At 38.8% G+C, this 27,236-nt stretch overlaps 1 protein-coding gene and 1 pseudogene across 5 annotated transcripts in view; one reads left to right on the top strand and one right to left on the bottom strand.

Annotated features, from left to right (window-relative positions):
- CCDC191 (coiled-coil domain containing 191) overlaps positions 1–27,236 on the top strand; it is a 107,798-nt gene that overhangs the window by 61,986 nt on the left and 18,576 nt on the right. For all 5 annotated transcript variants that reach the window (XM_089910553.1, XM_089910552.1, XM_022554532.3 and 2 more), the window contains 4 exons: positions 751–863; positions 3,626–3,708; positions 4,461–4,562; positions 23,742–23,885. In XM_089910553.1, the coding sequence (XP_089766679.1) occupies positions 751–863; positions 3,626–3,708; positions 4,461–4,562; positions 23,742–23,885 (442 nt within the window). The remainder of the gene's footprint in view (positions 1–750; positions 864–3,625; positions 3,709–4,460; positions 4,563–23,741; positions 23,886–27,236) is intronic.
- Positions 434–22,846, bottom strand: LOC149749318 (ATP synthase peripheral stalk subunit b, mitochondrial pseudogene; annotated as a pseudogene).

The following is a 27,236-nucleotide window of genomic DNA, read 5'->3' as shown; positions in this document are numbered from 1 at the left end:
TCGAAAGGCTCCTGAACTTTACCCAGCGTCCAGACTCTATAATTACTCCTTTTCTTTTACTGTGCACTCGCAAAGCAGAGAATCCCCGTGCATGGTGATTGGTATGTGACAGGTACCAAAACGTATGTAAGGCAAGTGGCTGCCTATAAGGATCCCGTTATATAGTTAGCATTTGTATGGTGGCTGCCTTTGTCTGAGGAGCTCTGTCTATACTATAGCAGTACTATACCAGTAAAAGAGAAAAATGCTTACTTGCTCTAACTCAATTTCTGGATTTCTGAGTATGTTTAGGGCTGAGAACAAGGTCAGACAATATCAGGTCCAAATGGAGCAGCCCTTGGTTATGGCCAGTTACCTAGCTTAAGTCTGTAGTTGTTTGAGATAAAAGTAAACATCTTTGAGCTTAGAATTAGAGTCCAAATTTCTCAAAAGCTATTTAAGATGGTTTTAGACATGCTTGTGACATACTCAGTATGTGTGATAAATGGTAGGATAAGAAGTGGGTGATGTATTGATTTGAAGCACTGGGATGGGAATCAGAGCGCCTGACTCACATTGTAGACTCAGGCCAATCACTCGACCTTTCCACACCTCATTACACCAATTTACTGAATGGGTATAATAATACATAGTTATTTCAGAAAGTGAGGATTAATTAACGTTTGTAAAAGGTGTTGAGTTCCTCAGATGCAAGGGCTTTGAATGAAGCTGGTCATTGGTCTGAATTCTGTTCCTTTTTTTTTCCCGCAGTTCACCTGTTGCTTCCCCTGGGACTGAAGGTAGTAGAAGTGACTCCCGAAGTTCTCTGTCTGGACCCAGAAGGAATCCAAGGCAGCTGATGGCACCCCATCCCATACTGAAAGGCAGGGCTGTCTTGGTGGGGCCTTGGTTGTGGTTATCTTTCCTCTTGGAGTAGAATGTGTTGGAACTGAATCCTGGCAACTCTTGGGTTTTGAGACTCGGCAGAACCTAGTCAAAGTCTAAGATGGGTAGACACATGAGAAGTGGATACACCAGAGAACGCCACGACTTTTTCCTACCCTTTTTGCCAAACTTTCTAGTCTTCCTAGCCAATACAAAAACAAACAAACAAAACATTGCTGAAAGGTTTAAGCACTTTTCTGTAATTTGGATTGTGATTTTAGAAATGGAACAATTACACAAATAAAAAATTCCATGTAGCTGCTAAGAATAAACCTGATAAAGATCACCTATCACTGTACTTTGTTAACATTAAAATATTGATCAGTTTACAGCAATCCACATCAAGTTATTACATAATTTTATAATGGGTTGTGCCTTGATGATAGGCTTTTAGAATGAAATCCACAAACCAGACATTTAAAAAAACATTTTTTTTATTGAGGTATAGTTGTTTTATGATGTTGTATTAGTTTCTACTGTACAGTGGAGTGAAGAGTTCCCTGTGCTATACAGCAGGTTCTTACTAGTTACCTATTTTATACATATTAGTGTATATATGTCAATCCCAATCTCCCAATTCATCACACCCCCTGCCACTTTCCCCCCTTGGTGTCCATACATTTGTTCCCTACATCCATGTCTCTATTTCTGCCTTGCAAACCGGTTCATCTATACCATTTTTCTAGATTCCACATATATGCGTTGATATATATTTGTTTTTCTCTTTCTGACTTACTTCACTCTGTATGACAGTCTTTAGGTCCATCCACGTCTCTACAAATCAAACCAGACATTTTAATAACATTCTTGATGTGCATAGAAATCATTTTTTAAACCAAACCATACTATGAGAACAGAAGTATTCCTTAGAACCCCCCTAGTGAATCTGCCAGTTGTTTTTACTCTGTACTTAGTCATGCACTGAACATATGTTTATATGAAGTGGTAGGCATTTTGACAATTACATTGTGGTTTGTAAATCTGATCTTTCATCTATGGTAAGAATGCTGCCCTAACAGGAAGTGATGTCACCTGAAGGACACTGTGCCTGAAGTCCATCCCTGTTAATGAAGAAATCAGCCATCTTTACATTGACTCTCTTCCAGGTCAGCAGTTTATGCCCTCTTTGTCCACCAGTGAGGATGCTCAGGAAATGCCCAGTTTGGTGTGATTATTTTTAAAAAATTATTATCCGATCAAAGACTTTGCATGTTTTAGAACACCTGGTTACTTTTCAAGTAGTCTTTAATGACTGGCTCTAGAAAAGATGGAAAAAGGCCATATTACCACAGACTCTGCCTCTCGGGGCTCTCTCACTTTAATCCTCTAGTCTATTTCTGCCCCCTTAAAGAGAGTCTCATTCCTGCCATCTTTGCCAAACCCACTATTCTTTTTCCAGCAAAGCAGACACTTAATATCTGTAAGAAATAGCCTGGTGAGATTTTTATTAATTCTTGAAACTTGGACTTAAATTTTCTTCTCTGTAACATAGCACAAGGAACCGAAAGTAACCATTGGCTGACTTAGGTGAGCAGAACTTGATACTCTTCCTACCCATGCCCCCCTGCCTATGAAACCCCAACTGGTTACAGAGTCGTATTGTCAAGCCATCTTGCACATTTGCTTGTTTTGGATGGATATTTAATAGACTGTCAAGAACAGGAGTCTGACACTTGAATTCATTCAGATGCCAGTTCTTCAGATGCCTAGTACGATTCCATTTCCTGTCCATCTGGATATCCAGGCCTTAAAGCTAGTTTAAAAATGTAATCATTATGACCCCAAACTTCAGTTTGTTTGTTGTCATTGTTGTTACATATACAGACATATGTATAGTGACTTAGGAAAAAGTAGCAAACTCAGTGGGATCTGAGGAGTGATTCTATTCTCAGAGTATTTGTTAGATGTAATTAAAGTTTTCTACATTCATTAAAAGAATTATCAGATTAAAATTCTGGTTTCTGGGTTTCACGTACTAAAAGTATCATCAAGACAGATTATCTTGTTTAAACCAGTGAACAGTTATTCTAATAGAAATGTGAACAAAAACATAATTAATCTGCAAATTGTTCATCATTGCTGAGGATGGGATTGTAGGTCTTTAACTTGTAGGGCGTGTGTGTGTGTGTGTGTGTATACCTACAGTTTTTGTAATTATATATATATTTTTTTAATTTTATTTATTTGTTTGTTTATGTATTTTGACTGCTTTGGTTCTTTGTTGCTGTGCACGGCTTTCTCTAGTTGCTGCGAGCAGGGGCTACTCTTCGTTGTGGTGCGCGGGCTTCTCATTGCGGTGGCTTCTCTTGTTGCAGGGCACGGGCTCCAGGTGCATGGGCTTCAGTAGTTGTGGCACGCGGGCTCAGTAGTTGTTGCTTGTGGGCTCTAGAGTGCAGGCTCAGTAGTTGTGGCACACGGACCTAGTTGCTCCACGGCATGTGGGATCTTCCTGGACCAGGGCTCGAACCTGTACATGCCCCCTGCATTGGCAGGCGGATTCTCAACCACTGCACCACCAGGGAAGCCCTGTAATTATATTTTTATATAAATTTTATGCACACACATATATTTCTGAGATTGTGAACATTCAACTTAAAAGAAAACTTTTAACAATAACACTAAATTTTACTATAAAATGGAGACATTTCTTTTGCAGCATTCCTTATATTTTTTATATTGGATCTGCATTACTATTTTCTAGCCATGGAAGAGAGAGCAGTTCAGCGAGCTGAACGTAGGCGGATCTTGGCAGAGAGGAAGAAAAAAAAAGAAGAGGAGAAATTGGTAATAAATCAAGAATGCAAAGTGAAGCAAGAAAAAGGATTTGTATAGGTCTTTATTAAAAGATGAAACCTAGCTTGTTTAAGACCGTTAAGGCAATAGTGTAACACCAACTTTGGATATGGCTTTTTGCCTCCCGGCCTGAACTCTGTGATAATTTTAGGAAAATGAAGGGAAAAAACATCAGCATTATTAGTATAGCAGGAAGGAAATATTATGAAAGTTGTTGGGAGCTGGCAACTTAGGAGATTTACACATAACCAAGACTAATGTGTTACAGGTAAATGTCCAACCTGATAAGTTTACAAAGGTGAGTAATTCTTATCTTCCAAAGTTTTGACCTGGACTGCCAGAAGTAAATTTTGTACCTACTAAGAAAAAATAAATAGTTCTAACAGCTTTGGGGTTTTTTGGTGAAATGGAAGAAAAATTTTTCTTACGCTATATATAATTTGGACCTAGTATTTCATAAATGAAAATAAGAACTAAAAACTAATCATTTTGTAATGAAAAGTTAATGGTCTTATTCATGCTTAGTCTCATCTTCCCAAGTAGAAGAGAATTCTTTTGGAGAAACATTTAGGTTACACTACTGACCACCTGCTGGTCAGGCTTTCTACTTTTAACACAAAGCGCAGGCTTCTTCCAGAGACTGGGCGAGCACTGTGGTAGATACTTGACTTTCCTCAACATAAAAGATCTTATTTCCACACAAATTGAGGGTTCTGATTTTTACAAATTCTAATCTTGATCAGGCCCAGTTAAAGGCCCAAGAGGAGGAGCGTCGGAAGAGGGAGGCAGAAGAAAAGGAGGCTCAGCTTGAGAAAAAACGAGAAGAGAAGAGACTGAAGAAAATGGTTAGTAGTTTCTATTTGGTCAGCCACCTGTCCTTTGAAGCCTGTTGTGTGCAATCCTGTGGTCCTGTGCACCTTTCCTCCGGAGAACTTCAGTCTAGAACACTCTTCTCTCGCCTCCACCCTTTCTCTACCTTATTTAATGAAAATTTATTCATTCCTCAGATCTTAACTCAACATGGTTAGCCTTTCCTGCCTTGTCCCACCTTCCTCTCTACCCAGAGTTAGCTTAGGTCCCCCTTTATGGACTCTGAGTATATCTTCTTCAAAGTACTACCAGGGCTTATAATTATGTATCTGTTTCTTGATTATCTTATTCATTTCTGTATCCCCAACTAAACCGTAATCTCCCTAAGAATAAAGGGAGCGCTCAGATGTTACTCACTATTGAACTGGCTAGTGGTAGAAACTCAGAAAATCTACTGAATGGATGAAAAATGAATGGACAAACAAATGAACAAATGGAAGAAAATACAGAAGAAGTAAGAGATAAAGCTCTTACTTTCAAGGTTATTAAATTCTAGTTGGAAAGATAAGGCCTAAAAATACACACCTGTCAGAGAGAATATAGTACAAGCATATGCTGTCCTGTGCCTCACAGACCAAAAGAGATCAAGAGAGTTATATGAACAGGGCCAGATTCATGAAGATTTTACAGGAATCAGAAGTATTTTCACAGAAGAAGGATTTGAATTGGAAACTGTATTAGTCAGGGTTCTCCAGTGAAACACAACCAATAAGATATATGTATATGAAGAGATTTATTATGAGGAACTGGCTCACAGGATTATGGAGGTGAGAAGTCCCAGGAGCTGCTGTCTGCAAGCTGAAGACGTAGGAAAGCTGGTAATTCCAGTAATTCCAGTCCAAGTCCAAAGGCCTGAAACCAGAGGAGCCAGTGGTATAATTCCCAGTTCAAGGGCAGGAGAAGACCAATATCCCAGCTCAACAGGCAGGCAAGAAGCAAAAAACAGGCAAATTCCTCCCTCCTCTGCCTTTTTGTCCTCTTCAGGCCCTCAAAGGACTTGATAATGCCCACCCACATTTGGGAGGGCAGCCTGCTTTACTGAGTCAGCAGATTCAAAGGCTAATCTCGCCTGGAAACAGCCTCACAGACACACCCAGAAATGTTTAATCTGGGAACCCTGTGGAACAGTCAAGTTGACACATAAAATCATAAGTCCATGCCTTATCAACTTGGCACCCACAGACATCTCCCTAAACCATACCTAGTCTCCAAATAAACAACAAGATCATAATTCTGCCTAACATGATACAACTATCCTGCATACAACTGAACATGAACACCCCTTCCCCAGAAGAAGAGGTAAAGTCCTTGAATGATGTTTATTCTTCTCCTTGCTAACCACGACACAAAGTCAATACATCTTATGTTACATGATTAGGGAATAAGAGTGGAAAGAAAACAAGATACATATACACACAAACATATTCATAGCAAAATAAGAAGGGAATACTCATGACCATTACAGTCTTCATTTCTGTAACCGGTCAAGTTGATGTAGCTGGTACTTATAGTTACCTTCTTCCACTACCCACTCTATCCTTTGTCTTCAGCAAGCATCACTGCTAATCATGGGATGACCTGAACCTTCACTCCTGAAAGGTCTGGCCCGTTAGTAGTCCAGCATGGATTGGGTTGTAGTTTTCCTTTCACCTTAATCACAGGGCATGGTAATACTAAGAGATACCCTAAGGGGTCTCCTATAGTCCAGGAATACTCTTCCTCACCTCCATTGTGGAGTAGTAGTCCTATTGCCCCTAGTAGCCGGGGTCAGTCACCCCAGCCAGCACTTCCTTTTTTACCTGTTGATTCAGAGGCATGAGGTACCCACAATGATTAGGTGGCATTCTTTCCAGTTCAGTGGAATCATTTTATGTCTCCTTGTGGAAGCATTTCCCCATTTGGAACCAAGACCTCTAGGCCAACAGAACATAAATTTGTGGGAAAAGAAGCAAAAATTTTGCTAGTTATAGTGGTGCCACTCCCACTTCCACCCCTTGCTTCCTGGACCCCATGAATACTGGCTATGGGAGAAACAGTACCATGTACTGGGTGCTGGTTCAGAGCATATTACAGACTTCCAGAGAACTAACCCCAGACCCACAAGGTACTGCCACCTAGCTGGCGTTGCAGCTGAGTCTTCATAAGGCCATTCCACCATTCTGGCAAGCCAGCTGCTTCAGGATGGTGGGATACATGATAAGACCAGTAAATTCCTTGCATATGGGCCCTTTGCTGTACTTTTGTTGTAAAGTGAGTTCCATGATCAGAAGCCATGCTGTGCGGAAATCATCATTGTGAATAAGGCATTCCGTAAATCCAGGGATGGTCTGTAAGTCCATGGATGGCAGTTTTGGCAGAAATATTACAGGGAGGAAAGGCATGTCCATATCCAGAGTAAGTGTCTATTCCAGTAAGAATAGAACATTGCCCTTTACATGATGGAAACAGTCCAATATAATCAGCCACCTGACAGCTGTCTGATCAACCTGGAGAATGGGGCCGTATTGAAGACTCCGTGTTAGTTTCTCCTGCTGCTGGTAGATTGGGCACTCAGCATGGCCATAGCCAGTTGGCCTTGGTGAGGGGAAATCCATGTTTATAAGCCCATGTATATCCTCCATCCCTGCCATCATGGCCACTTTGTTCATGAGCCCATTGGGCAATGACAGCAGTGGCTGGGGGAAGAGGCTGACTGGTATCCACATAATGGGTCATCTTGTCCATGGAGCAAAAGGCATATATAATTCATCCTTTGCTAAATCAGCCAAAGAAATCTCCAGAAACAGCTCAGTTACTTCCCTTAAAAACTACCTGAGGGGGGCTTCCCTGGTGGCACAGTGGTTGAGAATCTGCCTGCTAATGCAGGGGACACAGGTTCAAGCCCTGGTCTGGGAAGATCCCACATGCCGCGGAGCAACTAGGCCCGTGAGCCACAACTACTGAGCCTGCGCGTCTGGAGCCTGTGCTCCGTAACAAGAGAGGCTGCGATAGTGAAGAGGCCCGCTCACCGCAATGAAGAGTGGCCCCCACTTGCCACAACTAGAGAAAGCCCTCACACAGAAACAAAGACCCAACACAGCCAAAAATAAATATATAAATAAATAAATAAAAGATTACTATTAAAAAAAAAAAAAAAACTACCAGAGGGGTTCTAAGCGAACATTTCCCCAACATGTGTTCTGTGTAATCCTAGTAGTTCCTGAGATATTAAGTAGTTTTGAGAAAATACAAATTCTATGGTCAAAAAAATTTGGTAAATGCTGGTTAAAAAAATCAAGTTAAACAAGTTTCATTATTAGCTGCCTTCTCAGAACCTTTAACATCCTACCAGGTATTATGAGTCTCCAGAAGAGGGACAGTGTGCCAAGCAGTCACATATGGCTGACCAAAGAACCCTTTTTATAGAGCAGCCAGCAACATCTCATGAAGAACTGCGGGCATGCTACTGTAAAGAAGTGAGACCATTTAAAAAATACACAGTACAGAACATTTCTCCTCTCGTATCTGTTCATTGTAGAACACCGGAGAAATACAAAAAAGATGGGGGAAAATAATCTATGAGGTAACTACTCTTAATATCTTAGAATATTTACTTCTGTTCTTTTATCTCAATGCATCTCTCTCTTTTACTAATTAAGTTGATAATTTGTGTGTGTAGGTGTATATAGTTTTTAAGCTGCTTTTTTCATTTAGGACTTTATCATGAGTATTTTCACTTGTTATTCAGAATTCTTCAAAACCTTTTTATTTATATGCTGAAGGCCATTTTTTAAAAATAGCCTTTTTATTCTGAAATAATTTGTTTCTCTATTCTTCTGTTAATATTGCTTCCAGTTTTTAGCGATTATGAATAAAGCTGCTACAGACATTCACATGTAGGTTTTTGTTTAGACGTAAGTTTTAAATTCACTTAGGTAAATACCTAGAAGTGTGGTTCCTGGGTAGTATGCTAAGTCTATGTTTAACTTTTTAGGTAACTGCCAAATTCTCTTCCAAAGTCGCTGCATTGTTTTGCATACCCACCAGAAAGTTCCTCTTGTTCCACATCCTTGTCAGCAATTGTTATTGTCCTTTTGTTGGTTGGTTGGTTTGCTTGTTTTTTGCATTTTAAGCATTCTAATAGGTGTGTCATGAGTGGTATCTCATTGTGGTGTTTATTTGCATTTTCCAAACAACAAATAATATTGAGCATCTTATTTGTTTACTTGCCTTCTAAATGTCTTATATGGTGAAGTGTCTGTTCAGATCTTTTTGACCCATTTTTCAATTGAGTTATTTTCTTATTGAGTTGTTATTTCTTATTGCTTATTATCTTATTATTTCTTACTGGGTTTTAAGAGTTCTTTATATATTCTGGACCAAGTCCTCTACTAGATACGTGACTGCAAATATTTTCTCCCAGTCTGTGGCTTGTATTTTAATTCACTTAACAGCGACTTTCACAGAGGAAAAGTTTTAATTTTGATAAAGTCCAATTTATTGATTTTTTTTTCTTTCACTGGATGTGCTTTTAGTATTGTATGCAAAAACTAATCTCCAAATCCAAGGTCACTCAGATTTTCTCTTATATTTTCTTCAAGAAGTTTTATAGTTTTATGTTTTACATTTAGATCTGTTGTCCATTTGGAGATAATTTTTGCATAAGGTGTAAAGTATATAGACATCCATTTGTTTTGCATATAGACATCCATTTGTTCCAGTATCATTTGTTGAGAAGGCTCTCTTTTCTCCATTGAATTACATTTATACTTTTGTCAAAAATCAGTTGACTGCATTTATGTGGGACTATTTCTGGGCTCTGTTCTGTTCATCTTTATGTGTAGTCCTTTGCCAGTACCACATTATCTTTGATTGCTGTAGCTTTATAGTAAATCTTTCAGTCTCACAATGTGAATTTTTCCACTTTATTCTTCTTTTTCAGAATGTTTTGGTTATTCTAGTTTCTTGTACTTTCTATATAAATTGGCAATCTTGTCAATTTGTATAAAAAAGCTTGCTACATTTGGGACCGTATTGAGATTGATTGGGATCATATTGAATGTAGATCAAATCAGGAGAGTTGACATTTTAACAACATTGGGTCTTTAATCTGTGAACATGATATAGCTCTCCATTTATTTAGATCTTTGATTTGTTTATGAGTATTTTATAGCTTTCCACATATCTTATATACTTTTTGTTAGATTTATACCTAAGTACTTATTTTTGTGGTGCTATTGCAAATGACATCTTTTTAAAATTTCAGATTCCATTTATTCATTGCTAGTAGGTAGGAACACAGTTCATTTTTGTATGTTGACCTTGTATCTTGCAACCTTGCTAAACTCACTTATTCATTCTAGGAAGTTTTTTGGTAGATTTTTTGGGGGGGATTTTCTACATAGTCCACCATATTGTCTGCCAATAAACGCAGTTTATTTCTTCCTTTCCAATCTGTATGCCTTTTCTTTCTTTTTCTTACCTTACTGTACTAGCTAGCACTTCCAGTGCAAGGTTGAATAGTACTGAGAGAAGATATCCTTGCCTTAGTCCGGATCTCAGGGGGAAGATTGAGTCTCTCACCATTATTGTCATATATGTCATATATTTTACTTTTATGTATATTATAAATACCCATCACCTTGTCACTGCTATTGCTTTATAGTTATATTTCAGTGTATTTAAAAATAAGCTGAAAATTATATTTTACATTCATTTCTTCCATTTCTGGCGCTCTTTATTTCTTTGTGTAGGTCTAAGTTTTTAAGCTATGTCATATTCCTTCTGCCTGAAGAATGTCCTTTGACATTTCTTACAGGGTTGGTCTACTGGTAATGAATTCCCTTAGTTTTTACTTGTTTGAGAATTCTTTATTTTTCCTTCCTTTTTGAAGGGTATTTTCACAGGGTATATTGATAGAATTCTGGTTTTACAGTTTTTTTTTTCCAACACTTTAAAAATGTCATTCTGTTGTCTTCTTCCTTGTCTGGTTTCTGGCAAGAAGTTTGCTTTAATTCTTATATTTGTTCCTTTGTAGATATCGTAGTCTGCTCAGGCTGCCATAACAAAATACCACAGGGCAGGTGGCTTAAACAACAGAAATTAACATTCTCACAATCCAGGAGGCTGGATGTCCAAGATCAGGGTGACAGCATGGTTAAGGCCACCTTCTCAGTGTGTCATCGCACATCCTTTCCTCGGTGCATGTACACAGAGAGGGAGAGAGACAGTGTGTGAGCTCTCTGGTGTCTCTGTTTATGAGGACACTAATCCCACCCTTAGAACCTCATTTTACCTTAATTACTTCTTTAGCGGCCCCATGTCCAAATACAGCCACACTGGGGCGGTGGGTGGTGTGGGTTTAGGACTTCAACATATGAATCTGGAGGGGAACAAAAACATTAAATCCATAAGAGTAGGTACGATTGGTTTCCTCCAGCTGCCTTCAAGATGTTTTCTGTCTTTGGGTTTTGGCAATTTGAATATGATATGTCTAGGTATAGTAAGTTTGTTTGTTTGTTTGTTTTCCTTGCTTGGTGGCCTCTAAGTTTCTTAGGTATGTGGTTTTGTGTCTGTAATTTTAGGATATGTTTTACCCATTATTTCTTCAAATATTTTACCTGCCCCATTTTTTCTTCTCCTTCTGAGATTCCAGTTACGCTTGTATTGCATTGTTTGATATTGTCCCACAGCTCTTCAGTGCTCTGTTGTTTTTTTTCACTCTTTTTTTTCTCTTTGCTTTTCAGTTTATATAATTTCTATTGCCCCAACTTCAAGTAACCTGATACTTTCCTCAGCTGTATCAGGTCTAGTGATGAGCCTATTGAAGGCCCTCTTCATTTCTATTACCGTGTGTTTTTGATTTCTAGCATTGTCATTTGACTCCTTATTATAGTTTCCATATCTCTGCTAAGATTACTTATCTAATCTTGAATGATGACTGCCTTTTCCATTAGAGCTTTTAATATTATCATAAGTTATTTAAAATTTCCTCTCTGATAGTTCCAACATCTTTCATATTTGAGTGTTGTTCTAATGATGGCTTTATCTTTTCAGACTTTGTTTATTTCTTGTCTTTTAATGTCTGATTTTTTTGTTGTTGAAAGCCAGACATGTACAGGGCAATAGAAACTGAGATAAATGGCCCTTTAGTGTGGAGATTTGTGTTAATGTAGCCAGGCGTTGGGCTATGTTTGAAGTTTGTTGTTGCTATGGTTACCATTGTTGAGGTTTGTTGTTGCTATGGGCACCATAGACTTCAGTGTTCACTAGTGACTTTTTTTTTGTCCTCTCTTTTGGCTTTAGGTCTTCCCTTTGTGCTGTTCCCTGAGAAAATCTGTCTCTCGCAATCCTCCAGCTGTACTCCTCTGTTATTACTAGAGGTTTGCTAGCGTGCTGGTGTGTGGATGAGGGGAGCATTCTCTAACGTTCTCTTGGGAGTGCACCGTATTGGCCATTCGGAAGAATTTCTGCTCCTACTCTAGGGGCAGAGCTTTTCCCTGCCCCTGTGTTCCCTTCTTTCAGTATCCACTGTCTTGGTCTGTGACCTTAAAGCCCTTCCCTCTGTGAGGTTCCTTCTTCACTTGAATGAGATAGGGAGGCTGGTCTGGGCAGAGTTCCCCTCCCCCAGCTGCAGTGGCATTACACTAGTGCCTTCAGGTGGCGCTGCTTGCAGATGAAGCCGTGGAGAAGAGTAGGGGCAGATTTTGCAGTGGTTGCTGTTCCTCTCCCCCAGCTAGAACCACGGTGGGGACTTTATCCAGATTTTCCCTGATCCTCTCTGTGAGAGCCTGGTGGAGTTCCTAGAGCAAAAAGGTAGGAACCTCCCTATGACTGTGACCCCCCCCAGGAGCTTCACCCTTCTCATGCCGGCCCACCCTTGGCCTTCAGCAGTTAGCCAGATTTCTAGCTTAATGATCTTACTGGCTCATGGTGTAGGGTAGCTTCTGCCTCAGATAAGCAAATGCTTGGGTGTTGTGTCTCACTGAAGGTGCCTGTCTCCAGATTTGGGGATGGCTTCAGTTCTCTGATTGGCTCATAAAAAGTCATTAATTTGTTATCTATCTGTCCAGCTTGTTTCTTGCTGGAAGCAAACTGCTTATACAGAGCAAGAAGGATGAGAAATACATTACTGGCCAATAGGTTGTTCTGTTTCTCTCACTATCCAAGCCCAAATCTTTTCTTTTTTATGAAAGGTAAAATGTAAGTTCAGTCTACAACAACAGACAAAAAGATTTTGTCACATAGACTAGTTTCCATTTAGTAAATCAGCTGTTTGTAGCTGTCTCAATTGAGATGGATGCATTTATAGACTGACTTGTTTGAGCTTTCTTTGGGAGCAGCTTTAGATCTAAAATGCACTTGGCAATTGTCTCCTTTTGCTTCTGAGCAAAGATGCTCTGCACAATGTGTTTTTCTACCCAGTTTATCATGTGGTTGTATTCCTTTTGATGCACCATTTTCTGCACAGGTGATTCTTGACCTCCTATATACTTTATATAGCCGTTACCAGTAAGCAACCTCCCAGGCCATAGCAGTGTTATTCCTCTGAACATCAAAAAAGTTAATGACACTTCTCAACCAGTGCCTGCTGTGGCTTGTCCAAATCAGTTGCATCCTGGATGTGTTTGATGGAAGCCTGCTTCCTGTCTTCTAGTTGGGCTGTTTTTGCTCATTAAGTTTATCAGCAAATTGTCCGACAGAGGTACCATACTTCTTTCTAATTACATAGATGAGCAACCCTACTGTTGATAAAGGTCTCTAGCAATCACATATATTTCTTTGGGTAGAAAACACAAGATCAGTTCTGTGATACCAGTTTTAGGATACAGAACTGGAAGAATTCCTCAGGGATAAGCCCATGACAAATTTGTCCTCCATATTTAAAAAAAAGAGGTGGGAATTCACTAGAGGTCCAGTGGTTAAGACTCCATGCTTTCATTGCTGAGGGCGTTGGTTCAATCCCTGGTCGAGTAACTAAGATCCCACAAGCCACATGGTACGGCCAAAAAATAAAACCCCAAAAAACAAAACAAAACAAAACAGAAGTGGTTCAAGGTCTAGACATGGCTGCCCTCTGTGAAAGATTCTTGTTACCTGCAATTTGCCTGTATCTACAAGTACTGCATTCTTCAGAGAGGGGCCACTTAAGCAATGGCAGAAGTACCACCTATGGCAGCATGGTCAGTGATGCTCCAAGTGGTGGCTTAATATCCCTGTGACCCTGACAGGATAGCCTATCAGATGCAGCAGTAAGATGGCCAGTCACAGGTCTCACACAATGATCTTTTTAAGATAATCTAAATTCCTTTTAACCTCCCATTGCTTTATTTTTATTAAAAGTATTCTAGAAATACTTACCAGGCAGTAACTTTTATGGCTGTGTAAATATGCTTTGTATTAATAGACAGTTGATGAAGTTTATGGCGGAAAGATAAATTTATCAGAGAAGACCAGGCAAGATTTGAAGTCTTTCATAATTGCTTAGCAAGCATATTTGTTCATTTAACAAATATATGTAGAGCATCTACTATGTGCTAGGCATTGTTCTAGATATTAGAGAAGTGGAGAAGACAGACAATAGCCCTGCCCTCATAAAGCTTATATGCTAGTGGGGAAAACAGGCAATAAATAAGATAATAACTAAGAAGTAGAGGGAGAGGTATAATGGGGAAAGCAAGATGGGGAAAGCCTCTCTGAAGAACTGATATTTGAGCTGCTAGATGCTGAGGAGGCCTCTATACGGTCCACAAGGGCAGGTTAAATGTGAGATACCTATTAGACATCCAAATGAACATGTCAAATAGGCAGTTGAATATATAAGCCCAGACATCAAGATTGTAGTAAGGAACCTGGGAGTCAAAAACATGTCAGTGTTTTTAATGCTCTGGAAGTGAATGAAATCAACTTGGGAGACTGTCTGGATAGAGGAGAAATATGAGGATCCAGGACTAAGTCCTAGAATATATGAATAACTACTCAGAGGATGAGGAACTCGTGAGGTAGAAAGCATACCAGGAGAATTGTTTATTGAAAAGCTGAGAGAAAAAAGTATTTCTGGAAGGAAGTGATGGTGTTTAACTGGGCTAAATGCTGCTGGGTTCAATTAAAAAGAGGACAGACAAGTGAAACTTTGATTTGGCAACATGGAGGTTATTCATGACATAGACAAGAGTGTTTTCAGTGGACTGCTGGGAAGGGAGCCCATATAATAGGGGTCACATGAGGTCGAAGAAGGATTTTTTTTTTCTGTTGGCAGTTGGTCTTTTGAGTGTTATTTTGTTTTTTAAAAGATGGGAGGTATCAGCACATATATGCATATTGATGGGAATGATCTAGTAGCGAGGGAGAAATTCATGATACAAGAGGGCAAAGACTATAAATCACAGGAGTACCTAACTGGGAATACGTCCCAGAGCACAATGAAAGGGTGGCTTGTAATGGATGGAAGGCAGAGTGTGGGAATGGTGTCGACTGCCCTGTATTCCTCTTAATTCTTGCTGTAATTCCTTGTCTTTCTTTCAAAGCAGTAGTGGTGGAGATATATATATATTTCAAATGAGCCTTATTTGTTGCATATCGTTTGTTGAATAATTTAAATCAGAAAGATACCCTGATTTTGTGTCCCTTTTTAGCCTGAGTGAATTATGCTCTGTGAAACCCTAGCTGCATAGATCCCCAGTATAAGTGCCGTCTCAAGGCAGACAGCATCATTTCATGTAATCCTCCCAATAAACCTTAGATGCAGGTGTTATGGACATTTTCTATACAAGGAAATGGAAAATACAGTATTAGTAATGAAATACAGCCAACTCTATTGAGGAAACCTTAATCAAGGGAGGAAATACACATTTAAAGTAAATTGCTGCATATGAATACAAAACTTTGGCTCAAGCAGATATCTGATTTATTAAATGTTTTTCTTTCTATTTTTCCATGGAAAAGTATACTTTTAAAAAATCTACAAACAATAAATGCTGGAGAGGGTGTGGAGAAAAGGGAACCCTCTTGCACTGTTGGTGGGAATGTAAATTGGTACAGCCACTATGGAGAACAGTATGCAGGGTCCTTAAAAAAAATAAAACTAGAGCTACCATATGATCCAGCAATCCCACTCCTGGGCAGATATGCAGAGAAAACCATAATTTGAAAAGATACATGCACCCCAATGTTCATTATAGCACTATTTACAATAGCCAAGACATGGAAGCAACCTAAATGTCCATCAACAGAGGAATGGATAAAGAAGCTGTGGTACATATATACAGTGGAATATTACTCAGCCATAAAAAAGAATGAAATAATGCCATTTGCAGCAACACGGATGGACCTAGAGATTGTCACTACAGAGTGAAGTAAGTCAGACAGAGACAGACAAATACCATATGATATCACTTATATGTGGAATCTAAAAAAAAAGTACAAATAAACTTATCTACAAAACAAATAGAGTTACAGATGTAGAAAACAAACTTAATGGTTACCAGCAGGTAAGGTGGGGGAGGGATAAATTGGGAGATTGGGATTGACATATACACACTACTATATATAAAATAGATAACTAAAAAGGACCTACTGTATAGCACAGAGAACTCTACTCAATACTCTGTAATGGCCTATATGGGAGACGAATCTAAAAAAGAGTGGATATATGTATATGTATAACTGATTCACTTTGCTGTACAGCAGAAACCTACAGAACATTGTAAATCAACTATATGCCAATAAAAATTTTTTTAAATAAGTAGGCCATTTTCCATCACAAGCCACATGAAAATGGTTTTCCTTAAGAGGCTACGACACCAGCCATAGAGTTGTAATTCTAGGAAGATAACTTAGGTGTGTGTGTGAACAGGGTTGGCCGAGCCTGAGGGCTTCTCCAGACGCTTACTGTGTTAGATTCCTGTCTACAAGTTGCAACTGCTGCCTCGATGCTACAGGGACATTTCAGTGGATGTGAAGATGGCCAGCTTCCATTTTCCTCTCCATTTAACTCTCAGCTTCCTCTTGTTGGTCATAAGAAAATTCTTGAAAATAATTTTTCTGTCCATTCAATATCTCAACTGTCTAATAAAGATTATGAAGGTAATTTTGGTTGAATCCTTTAGAGAATATGGACATTTCATATTCATTGAGGAATGTGTACAGATAAAGGTAGTGTGGATTGGAAGATCAGAGCAAATCTCCCTTCCACCTTAGAAATGTTCCAGTGCCCTATCTCTCTTTTTTTTTTCCTCAGAGAAGACTCAGGCAATTAAGTAGCTTGTCAGAATCAGCCAATTCACCACAACCGTTTTCTTGAAGTGAAATTGTGGCAAATAAAGAAAAAGAAGCTTAAATTAAGTGATTTTTACTGCAGAGACTGACAACTACTGTGAAGACAGTCTGAAGTCTTTGCTTTTGCTCCTGTGACTTGCATAACAGCCATCACTAGACTTTTAATGGAGTATGAAGTATCTTTAAATTTGAATAGAATTATTCATATATAAATTTCTACCCCATGATCTAAATGAAGGGGCTATATTGCTACGTTTCCCGTAATAATAAGGGGAAAATACTGATTGCTCTCCTAACTGTTTTACTTTCTAGTAACTTGGTGAGATGTAAATCATTTCTGTGAACAATGCTGAATAAATCCAAGGATATGCATAGCCCTGATTCTTGCAGGATTCATGAGGAACTTTTCCTCACCCTCTTTGCAGAATTGTTTCCTTTTTTTAATGTTCCAGTGTTCTGTTACCATGATTAACATGCTGTTTAGTGGTTACATATTCAAATTAAAATAATTAGCTATTTGTTGAAATGAAATTCATGAGTTTTTAGGTCATTGCATCTTTTTTTTTTTAGTTTTATTGAGGTGTAATTGACAAAATTGTAAGATACTTAAAATGTACATAAAACATGATTTGATATATGTAGGCATTGTAAAAGGATTCCCACTGGGTTAATTAATATATCCATCACCTCACATACTTATTGTATATGTGTGTGTGTGTGTGTGTGTGTGTGTGTGTGTGTAAGAACGCTTATTTTCTCCTCTCTTAGTAAGTTTCAATTATGAAATGTTAACTATAGTTACCGTGTTATACATTAGGTCCTCAGACCTTATTCATTTTGTAACTGAAAGTCTGTAGCATTTTTCCAGGCCCTACCTATTTCTCCCACCTCAAAGGCACTGACAGTCACCATCCTACTCTGTTTCTACAATTTCAACCCATTTTTGTTTTAAGGTTCCACATATAAGTGATACCACTTAGTATTTTTGTTTTTCTCTGTCTGGCCTATTTTACTGAGCATAATGTCCTCAAAATTCATCCATGTTGTCAATAATGACCACATTTCCTTCTTTTTTTTTAAGGCTGAATAATATTCCATTGTGTGTATCTATAGCACATTTTTTTATCCATTCATACATTGATGGATACCTACTTTGTTTCCATTCCTTGGCTATTGTGAATAAAGTTGCAATAAACATAGGAGTACAGATATGTCTTTGAGACAGTGATTTTGTTTCCTATGGATATATACTCAGAAGTAGGATTGCTGGATAATATGGTAGTTCCATTTTTAATTTCTTGAGGAACCACCATACTGTTTTCCACAGTGGCTGTACCCGTTTACATTCCCCAACAGTGTGCAAGGGTTCCCTTTTCTCCACATCCTCATTAGCATTTGTTTTCTCTTGTCTTTTTGATAATTGCCATCCTAACAGGTGTAAGGTGATAGCTCATTGTGGTTTTGATTTGTGTATCCCTGATAATTAGTGATGCTGAGCACCTTTTCACATACCTGTTGGCCATTTGTGTGTGTCTTCTCTGGAAAAATGTCTTTTCAGATCCTTTACCCATTTTTTCAAATGAGTTTTTTGGGGGTTTTTGCTATTGAGTTATATGAGTTCCTTATATATTTTGGATATTAACCCCTTATTGGATATGTGGTTGCAAATATTTTCTCCCATTCTATAGGTTGCCTTTTCATTTTGTTGATGGTTTCCCTTGCTGTTTAGAAGCTTTTTAGTTTGATGTAGTCCTGCTTATTCATTTTGGCTTTTGTTGCCCTTGCTTTTGGTGTCAAATCCAAGATTTTGATTACTAATTGAGTCTATAGTAATTAGTCTATTCAGATTTTCTAATTCTTCATGATTCGGCCTTAGTAGGTTGCATGTTTCTAGGGATATATCCATTTCTTCTAGATTATCTAACTTGTTGGCATTTAATTGTTTATAGTAGTTTTTTTAGGATTCTTAGTATTTCTCAGTTTTCTGTAGTAATGTCTTTCATTTCTGGTTTTGTCTTTTTTTTTTTTTTTTCCCTTAGTCTAGCTAATGGTTTGTCTGTTTTGTTTTTGGTTTGTTTTTTTTTTTAAACAGCTCTTAGTTTCTGTGATCTTTTTAATTGTCTTTCTACTCTCTATTTCATTTATTTCTGCTCTGATCTTTATTTCCTTTTTACTACTAACTTTGGACTTAGTTTGTTCTTCTTCTAGTTCCTTGAGGTGTATAGTTAGGTTGTTTATTTGAGATCTTTCTTTTTTCTTAATGTAAGCATTTAAACTTATCTCGTAGAACTGCTTTTTGCTGCATCCCATAAGTTCTGGTATGTTGTGTTTCCATTTTCATTTTTGTCAGATATTTTTAAATTATTTTATTTTTCTTTTGATTCCTTTTTTGACCCTTGGTTGTTCACAAGCATGTTGTTTAATCTCCACATATTTGTGAATTTTCCAGTTTTCCTCTTGTAACTGATTTCTAATTTCATAACATTGTAGCTGGAAAATATGCTTGGTATGATTTCAGTCTTTTTTAATTTATTAAGACTTGTTTTATGGCCTAACATATGATCTATCCTGAAGAATGTTCCATGTACACTTGAGAAAAATATGTATTCTGCTGCTGTTGGATGAGATGTTCTGTATATGTCTGTTAATTCCATCTGGTCTAATGTGTTGTTTAAGTCCAATATATCCTTGTTGATTGTCTGTCTGGATGCTCTATCCATTGTTTAAAGTGGGTTATTGAGATCCACTACTGTTATTGTATTTCTGTCTATTTCTCACTTCAAAATGTTAATATTTGCTTTATATTTAGGTGCTCCAATGTTGAATGCATAAATATTTTAAATTGTTACATCTTCTTGATGAATTGACCTCTTTATCATGATATAATGACCTTCTTTGTCCTTGATATCATTTTTGGCTTAATGTCTATATTGTCTTATGTAAAATAACTACCCCTGCTCTCTTTTGGTTCCTGTTTGCATGGAATATCTTTTTCCATTCCTTCACTTTCAGTCTCTATGTGTCCTTAAAGCTGAAGTGAGCCTCTCATAGAAAGCCCATAGTTGGGTCTTGTTTTTTTTATCCATTCAGCTACTCTGTGTCTTTTGAATGAAGGACTTAATCTATGTACATTTAAAGTAATTATTAATAGGTGTGGACTAGCTATTGCCATTTTGTTAATTATTTTCTAGCTGTTTTGTAGTTCCTTTGTTCCTTCCTCTCTTGAATTATTCCTTTGTGCTTTGATTATATGTATTTGTGCTGTGATTTATAAATATTTTGTATATTTACTATAAGTTTATGCTTTATGGTTACCATGAGGCTTACATAAAACATCTTGTAGTTATAACAGTCTATTTTAAGCTGATAACTTCAAATGCATACAAAAACTCTACACTTTTACACTTCTCCCACCATAGTTTATGTGTTGGTCACAATTTTATATTGTGTATCTATTAACAAGTTATTGTAGTTATAGTTATTTTTAATACTTTTGTCTTTTAACCTATACTAGAGTTTTAAGTGATTCACTCATCACCATTATAATATTAAGAGTATTCTGAATTTAACTATATATTTACCTTTATCAGTGAGTTTATACTTTAATATGTTTTCATATTACTTATTAGTGTTCTTCATTTCAACTTGAAGAAGGCCTTTAACATTTCTGGTAAGGCTGGTCTAGTGGTGATGAACTGTTTCAGCTTTTGTTTGTCTGGAAAACTCTTTATCTCTCCTTCAATTCTGAAGAACATTTTTTCTGGGTAGAGTATACTTAATTGGCAGGGTTTTGTCTTTCAGCATTTGAATATAACATCTCACTTCTCTGGCCTATAAGATTTCTGCCCCAAAAATCCACTGATAGTCTTATACTATCAGTGTATAAGGAGTGCACTTATACCTAACAAGTTGCTTTTCTCTTGCTGTTTTTAAGATTCTTTGTCTTTAATTTTTGACAATTTAATTATAAAGTGTCTTGGTGTGTGTCTCTTTAGATTCATCTTATTTGGTACTTTTTGGGCTTCCTGGACCTGGATATCTGTTTCTTTCTCCAGGTTAGGGAAATTTTCAGCCAGTATTTCTTTTTTTTCTTTTTTTTTTTTCTAGATTCATACCATTGTGGTCAGAAAAAAAATGCTTGACATGATTTCAATCTTAAATTTATTGAGACTTATTCTGTGGCCTAGCATGTGATCTGTGCTGGGGAATGTTCCCTGTGCACATGTTTCATGATGCAAGATTCTGGAAAGGGAGTGGTCAAAACCTAAAAAATGTGGTTATAATGAGACTAGAGCAAAATAAGAAGTAATTGGCTTTATAGAATAGGGTATACCAGTGTTTCTGTATATTGTCATAGGTGTAGAGGTAGAGAAATATGAGACAAAGATGGAGATAAAGTACTTTTCCCTTTGAAAGATCTATAAAATTTTATAAAAGAGCAAACTGGGAAAACTCTTTTGCTAAGTTGTTTAATAAGAAAAGTGTTGTTAAGGAAGAGGGACTGGTTACGACAGAATGAAGGCATTGTTTAAAAGGCCAAGTTTATATGGATTTGCCTCTTTAATCAGCAGAATTTTGTGGTTAAAAACAGTCACAGATAAAGTACTACAGGATGGAGCAGATTTAGAACTGGCACTGGGAAAAGACTGTATCACTGAAGCCCAAGGGATTACAGATGCTAAGCATCTTTCCAGCTGCCTGACCATGTGAAGTTGAACTGTCCAGTATTTCTTTGAATAAGTTTTCTGCCCCTTTCTCTTCTCTCTTTCTGGGACTCCTATGTTTATTCTCCCTTTGATGGTGTCCCATTAGTCCCTTAGGGCTATCTTCACTTTTTCTCATTATTTTTTCTTTTTGTTCCTCCAGTTGAATTCCACTGCTCTGTCTATAAGTTGACTGATCTTTTTTTCTGCTTGATCTGGTCTGCTGTTGCAACCCTCTGTTGAATTTTTCAGTTCAGTTATTGTATTCTTCAGCTGTATGATTTATGTTTGGTACTTTTGTATATTTTCTATCTCTGTTGAAATTCTCACTTTGTTCATGCATTGCCCTCCTGACATCAGTGAGCATCTTTATGACCATTATTTTGAAAACTCTATTGGGTAAATCACTTATCTCCATTTCATTAAGACTGGTTTCTGGAGGTTTATCTTGCTCTTTAGGTTGGAACATATTTCTGTGTTTCTTCATTTTTCTTGACTCTCTGGGTTGGTTTCTGTGCATTAGATAAAACAGTCACCTCTGCTAGTCTTGACAGAGTGCTCACATGCAGAAGATGAATCTCATCAGCCTGGCCCAGGCTCCTGGTTGTCTCTCAAACCTTTGTCACTGCCTTTGTCCTTAGTAGCTCCCCGTATTTGAGCGTGTGCCAAGACCTGTCGCTTGGGGTTGGAGATGCAGAGCCTGAGTAAGGGAATCCCTCTCTGCTGGTTCATCCTGTGTCCTGGGGGCTGACTCTGGGGCAGGTGCTTTCTGTGCGGCTCTTCACTAATCCATGCAGCAGTCTCATCTGAACCTCTTTCCAGCTCCCAGAACCCTCTTAAGCCAGCCTGCAGGGCTGTAAATGAGGCAGGCTTCAGGGTCAGGCTAAGGGAAGACCCTCAGGCTGGAGGCAAGGGGGCTGGACAGGGGAGACACTTGGGGAAAGCAAGCAGAAAAATCCTCTGGGCGCAGAAGCGGCTCTCTCTCCAGGAGCCGGGATTGGGAAGGAGCTGGTTTAGAGGCAGCAGCCTTCCCTATAGGGGCCTGGATCTCAGAAGCAGCCCTGTGCTTCTTCCAGCAAATTCTGGTTCCTGGTCAAAAGACAGTTGTCAAAAGAAAGGATCTCGGTCAGCACCTTGATACACACTGATTATTAGAAGCTGTACCCTCAGGCAGCAGCTGTGAAAATACGTAGTTAAGCCCCTTCCAGGGAGAAACTAGGAGATGTGTGTTTTTCCTGCTCCCTTTCACTGAGCCCAGGTGTATAACCATGGGGCTGGGTGGCCAGGGCGATGGGGGGAGGGCGGGGGGGTTTCTCCTGTGCCTGTTTAAAGCCTGCTTGTTTGCCGTAGTCCTATGGGACTTGTGAATGTAAGTTCCACTGGCTGTCAGAGCCAGGCAGTCCAGGAGCCCATCCCACTCAGGTGGCAGTCACAAAAGTTAGCATGCAAAATGTGTGTACAAGCTCCTTTCAGACAGATGCTAGCAATCTGGTTTTACCTTTGGAGTGAGCCAGAGGGAGAAGGCAGAGGAAGTACCCAAAGGCTCCCTCCTGCTCTGGAGAGGATCTCAGCCAGCTCCTAGATGCGTGCTAAATTAGAACCTGGACCCTCAGGCAGCAGTTCGTAAAGTATGGAGTCAAATCTCTTTCAGGGAAAGACTGGGAAATGGGCTTTTTGCCTGCTTTCTCAGGACTGAGTCCTGAGAGCACAGGAGTGAGTATAGGACCATAGCCACGGTGAGTACTCTCATCCAATAAGACCTGTTTCATTGTTTGCTATAGTCTTGTGTGTCTCGTGGACACAAGCCTTGTTGGTGTTTTGGGGGCCCATCCCTTGCTTGAATGGTTGTCTTTAAAGTTGGGGTGCTAGATGTGCAGTCCAAATCCTTCACTCCTTAGGAAGAAGCTGGGAGTTGGGAGTTCCCTCCCTATTACAGGGCACTGAGCCAGGGGTGGCGTTTATGGCAAGCCTGTGTCTCAGCCTTTCCTGTCAATATTTTTGATGTATCAATGTACGTATTTTCTCATTCGCTTGATGTGGAAAAGTCACACAGCTAGTTTCTGGATTTCTTTCAGAGGGAAGTGCTCCATGTGTAGCTATACATTCAGTGCATCCAAGGGAGGAGGGAAGTTCAGGAACTTCCTATGTCACTATTTTGGTTCCTCCTTGGCATTTTTACCTATTTATTTTTTCCAGAAAGAACTAGAGAAGCAGAAGAGAATTAAGAGGAACCAGCAGCTGGAAGCAATAGCCAAGGAACATTATGAAAGCGTATTGCTAAGAAAAAAAGGTCTGGAGCCTTGGAAGAGACTGAGAATGCAAAGCAAGCAGAACCTCCAGGTACAGTGTCACACTCTTATCCCCCCAAATCAGCAAGTGGACTTTAAAATAGGATAAACCCCCAGTGAGGCTTTGGAGGTCGTTTGGAGATTTAAAAGTCAGAGAGATAAATGAATTGAGTGTGGATATTTACTTGTTTTAGATAAAAGTTTGAATTTGGTCTTCCAAGGTAGAGAAAGACTTCTGTAACTGAATAGGTTGGAAAAAACTAGAGTACATTTTTTATTAGAGAACCTCCAAGGTAGGATGAATAGAGGCCTCTCTCAATTTTAGCAGTGTATAGCTATGTAATAAAGCAAAAATAATTACTGTAAGGTATACTAATCAGATTTCTGCTGCAATAAAGCTGCCTAACAAACAGCCCTGAAATATCGTGGCTTACAACTCAGGTATTTATTTCCCACTCATATGTTTGTGGGCCAGTTTAGATCAAATTCAGATCTCTCCACAGCCTCTTTCTGGCTCCAGCTGTTATTCAGGGCAAGCTTTCACCTGGCAAATGTCTGAGATACAAAGGCCAAACCCAATTATGTAAACTCATATGAAACCTTGGTTTGTATCATGTCCACAGCAAGTCATAAGGCCAAACTCAAGGTCACTGAGAGGAGAAAGAGGCTCCATTTACTCCAGTGGGAGACAGGATGAAATCACATGCAAGTGTGTGGGTGTCTGATCCTATTATCTGGAATAGTCATCCACTCTACCACACAGGGATATATGAAATCAAATACCACTGAAATTCAAATTTATCCAGTGCACAGAACAGGGCATTTAACTAAATGATCAAAAGCTCAACATAGATAAAATGTTATCTTTAGAATTCTATTTCATAATAAGGTCAGTAATGCCTACCAGTTATGACCACTTTTATTTACCCATTTGGCCAAGTTAATACTGAAAAGTAAGGCTAATCTTCTTGGTTATGAAAACCAGGATTAAAGATGAACAATAATGCTGTGGTATCATAAGAATCCCACTACACTCAGTAATGCTGCAGGTTGTACCTTTGTGAACGTGACTTAGGCTACTCTTTTTCCTCCCCTAGCCAATCTATTCACCCTTCATTCTCTTTGTTCTCTTCCTATTTTCACACTTTCTTTTCTTCTTTTTATCTTCCCTAAATGCCCTCGCCACTGTTTTTCTGTCTCTGATTTTTTTGTCCTCTGCCTCCTAACCGGTGGTTCTGGAACCACTGAGTATCTCAAACCAGCTAAGGAGGCCAATTTGTGGTGGTCAGGCCTGAGGGCGTGAGGATCCCTCCTCTTGGAGGCCTTGACCCATCTGTGCCCCAAGCATTGCTATTTTCCTGGTAATGATATGGGAGGGCTGAGACTTAGTTTTCTGAGTGAATGAGTCTGGAAATGAAATCTGAATGGAAGTTTGCTTCTTGCAATATACTACAACAAACATTAGTCATATCAGATAATTTGTTATCCAGTTGAGCACTCCTAGTTTTGTTTTATTCTCTCTGGCTTTTGTCTGTTTCTTTGTTTTTAATTATTAATACACAAAGGAAAAGCAGACAGGAAGTAGAAAAACTCACTCTTAAATTCTTATCAGCTCTTCTTTTTTGGTCCCTGTTTTTGACTGAGTAAAATCAAGAAAGGTATAAAATTTAGAAACAAAATAATCTATGGGTGAATAATCAAATTAAATTTTTAAAAATTTACTTATAAGAATATAAAAAGAGGGCTTCCCTGGGGCGCAGTGGTTGAGAGTCCGCCTGCCGATGCAGGGGACATGGGTTCGTGCCCCGGTCTGGGAAGATCCCACATACCACGGAGCAGCTGGGCCCATGAGCCATGGCCACTGAGCCTGCGTGTCCGGAGCCTGTGCTCAGCAACGGGAGAGGCCACAACAGTGAGAGGCCCGCATACCGCAAAAAAAAAAAAAAAAAAAGAATATAAAAAGAAACAGGAATTTGAGTTCAAAATGACAGTTATAGGCCTTAAATATAGAAAAACCTAATTAAAATAAAAACAAGAGAACACAGATCTGAATCCAGCGTTTCCAAATTTTCCTATTCATAAAACCATCTGGAGAGCTTATAAAAATGCAAGTTCCTGTTCCCACCTACAGGTGTTCTCAGTAGGTCTGGGTTGTTGGCCAGGGGGCTGGGGGCGGTGTGTCAGGGAATCTGCATTTTTAAAAAGTAGCCCAGGGACTTCCCTGGTGGTCCAGTGGTTAAGACTCTGCTTTCAATGCAGGGGGTGTAGGTTCGACCCCTGGCTGGGGAACTAGGATCCCACAGGCCACATGGCGTGGCCAAAAAAAAAAAAATTAAAAAAAAAAAAAACAGTAGAATAAAAAACTATAATATTAAAGGAAAAAAAAAGTAGCCCAGGAGATTCTGATCCAAGTAGTCTGAGCACCACATTTTGAGAATCACCTCTTTAGTTTGTAACAAGTGTGTTAGTTTCCTATGCTGTTATAACAAATTACCACAAACATAGTGGCTTAAAACACAAATTTATTATCTTAAATTTCTGGAGGTCAGAAGTCCAAAATCAGACTTGCTGGGCTAAAGTCAAAGTGTCAGCAAGACAACTGCCTTCTGGAGTTTCCCAAGAGAGAAACTGTTTCCTTTTCCAGCTTCTAATGGCTGCCTGCATTCCATTGCCCATAGCCCCTTCCTCAATTCACTCTAATCTCTTACATTCATGTCACATCTCATATTGATGCTGATCCTCCTGCCTCCCTCTTACAAGAACTCTTGTGATTACATTTAGGGCTCTCCCATATAATCCAGGATCATCTCCCCATTTTAAGATCCTTCACTTAATCACATCTGCAAAATCCCTTTTACCATGTAAGGTAACAAAATCCCTTTTACCATGTAAGGTAACATTTACAGGTTCCAGGGATTAGTTTGTGGCTATCCCTGAGGGCCACTATTCATCCTACCACACAAGATAATAGAATTTTAGAATGTTAGTAATCCTCTCCTTCTCTTTCAATTTGTAAATAAGGGAACTGAGTCTTAGGAAAACTGACTTGCTTAAGGTCACACAGCACATTGGTTACAAAGCTAGAATGGAGCTCAGCAACCCCTTCCTCCAAAAATCCTGCCCAGTTCAGGCATGTTTTTTGTGCTGTGTAGGAATCAGAGGTATATGTAGATACCAACCACCAGCTGAAAGTTTAAAAAAAAAAAAAAAGAAAGTTAGAAGAAAAACAGAAAGGAGTAAAAGGAAAAGTTCTGGAGGACAGTAAGAGGAAGCAGTATCTTCTTCATCCAGCAGAGCTGACATCCAGGCAGGGATAGAAAAAATTAAGAAAGAAAAAGGGTCCAGTTAAACAGTTCCTGGCTTCTTTATAACGTTTTTGGTTTTTTTTCAGAAGAGTTATTTA

Source organism: Delphinapterus leucas, chromosome 4 (genome assembly GCF_059928025.1).
Source record: "Delphinapterus leucas isolate spDelLeu-1000000601 "Yukka" chromosome 4, BTC_Dleu_Yukka2, whole genome shotgun sequence".
NCBI classification, from domain to species: domain Eukaryota; kingdom Metazoa; phylum Chordata; class Mammalia; order Artiodactyla; family Monodontidae; genus Delphinapterus; species Delphinapterus leucas.
The sequence above is the reverse complement of the archived record's forward strand: the minus strand, read 5'-3'. Positions and strand labels throughout refer to the sequence as shown.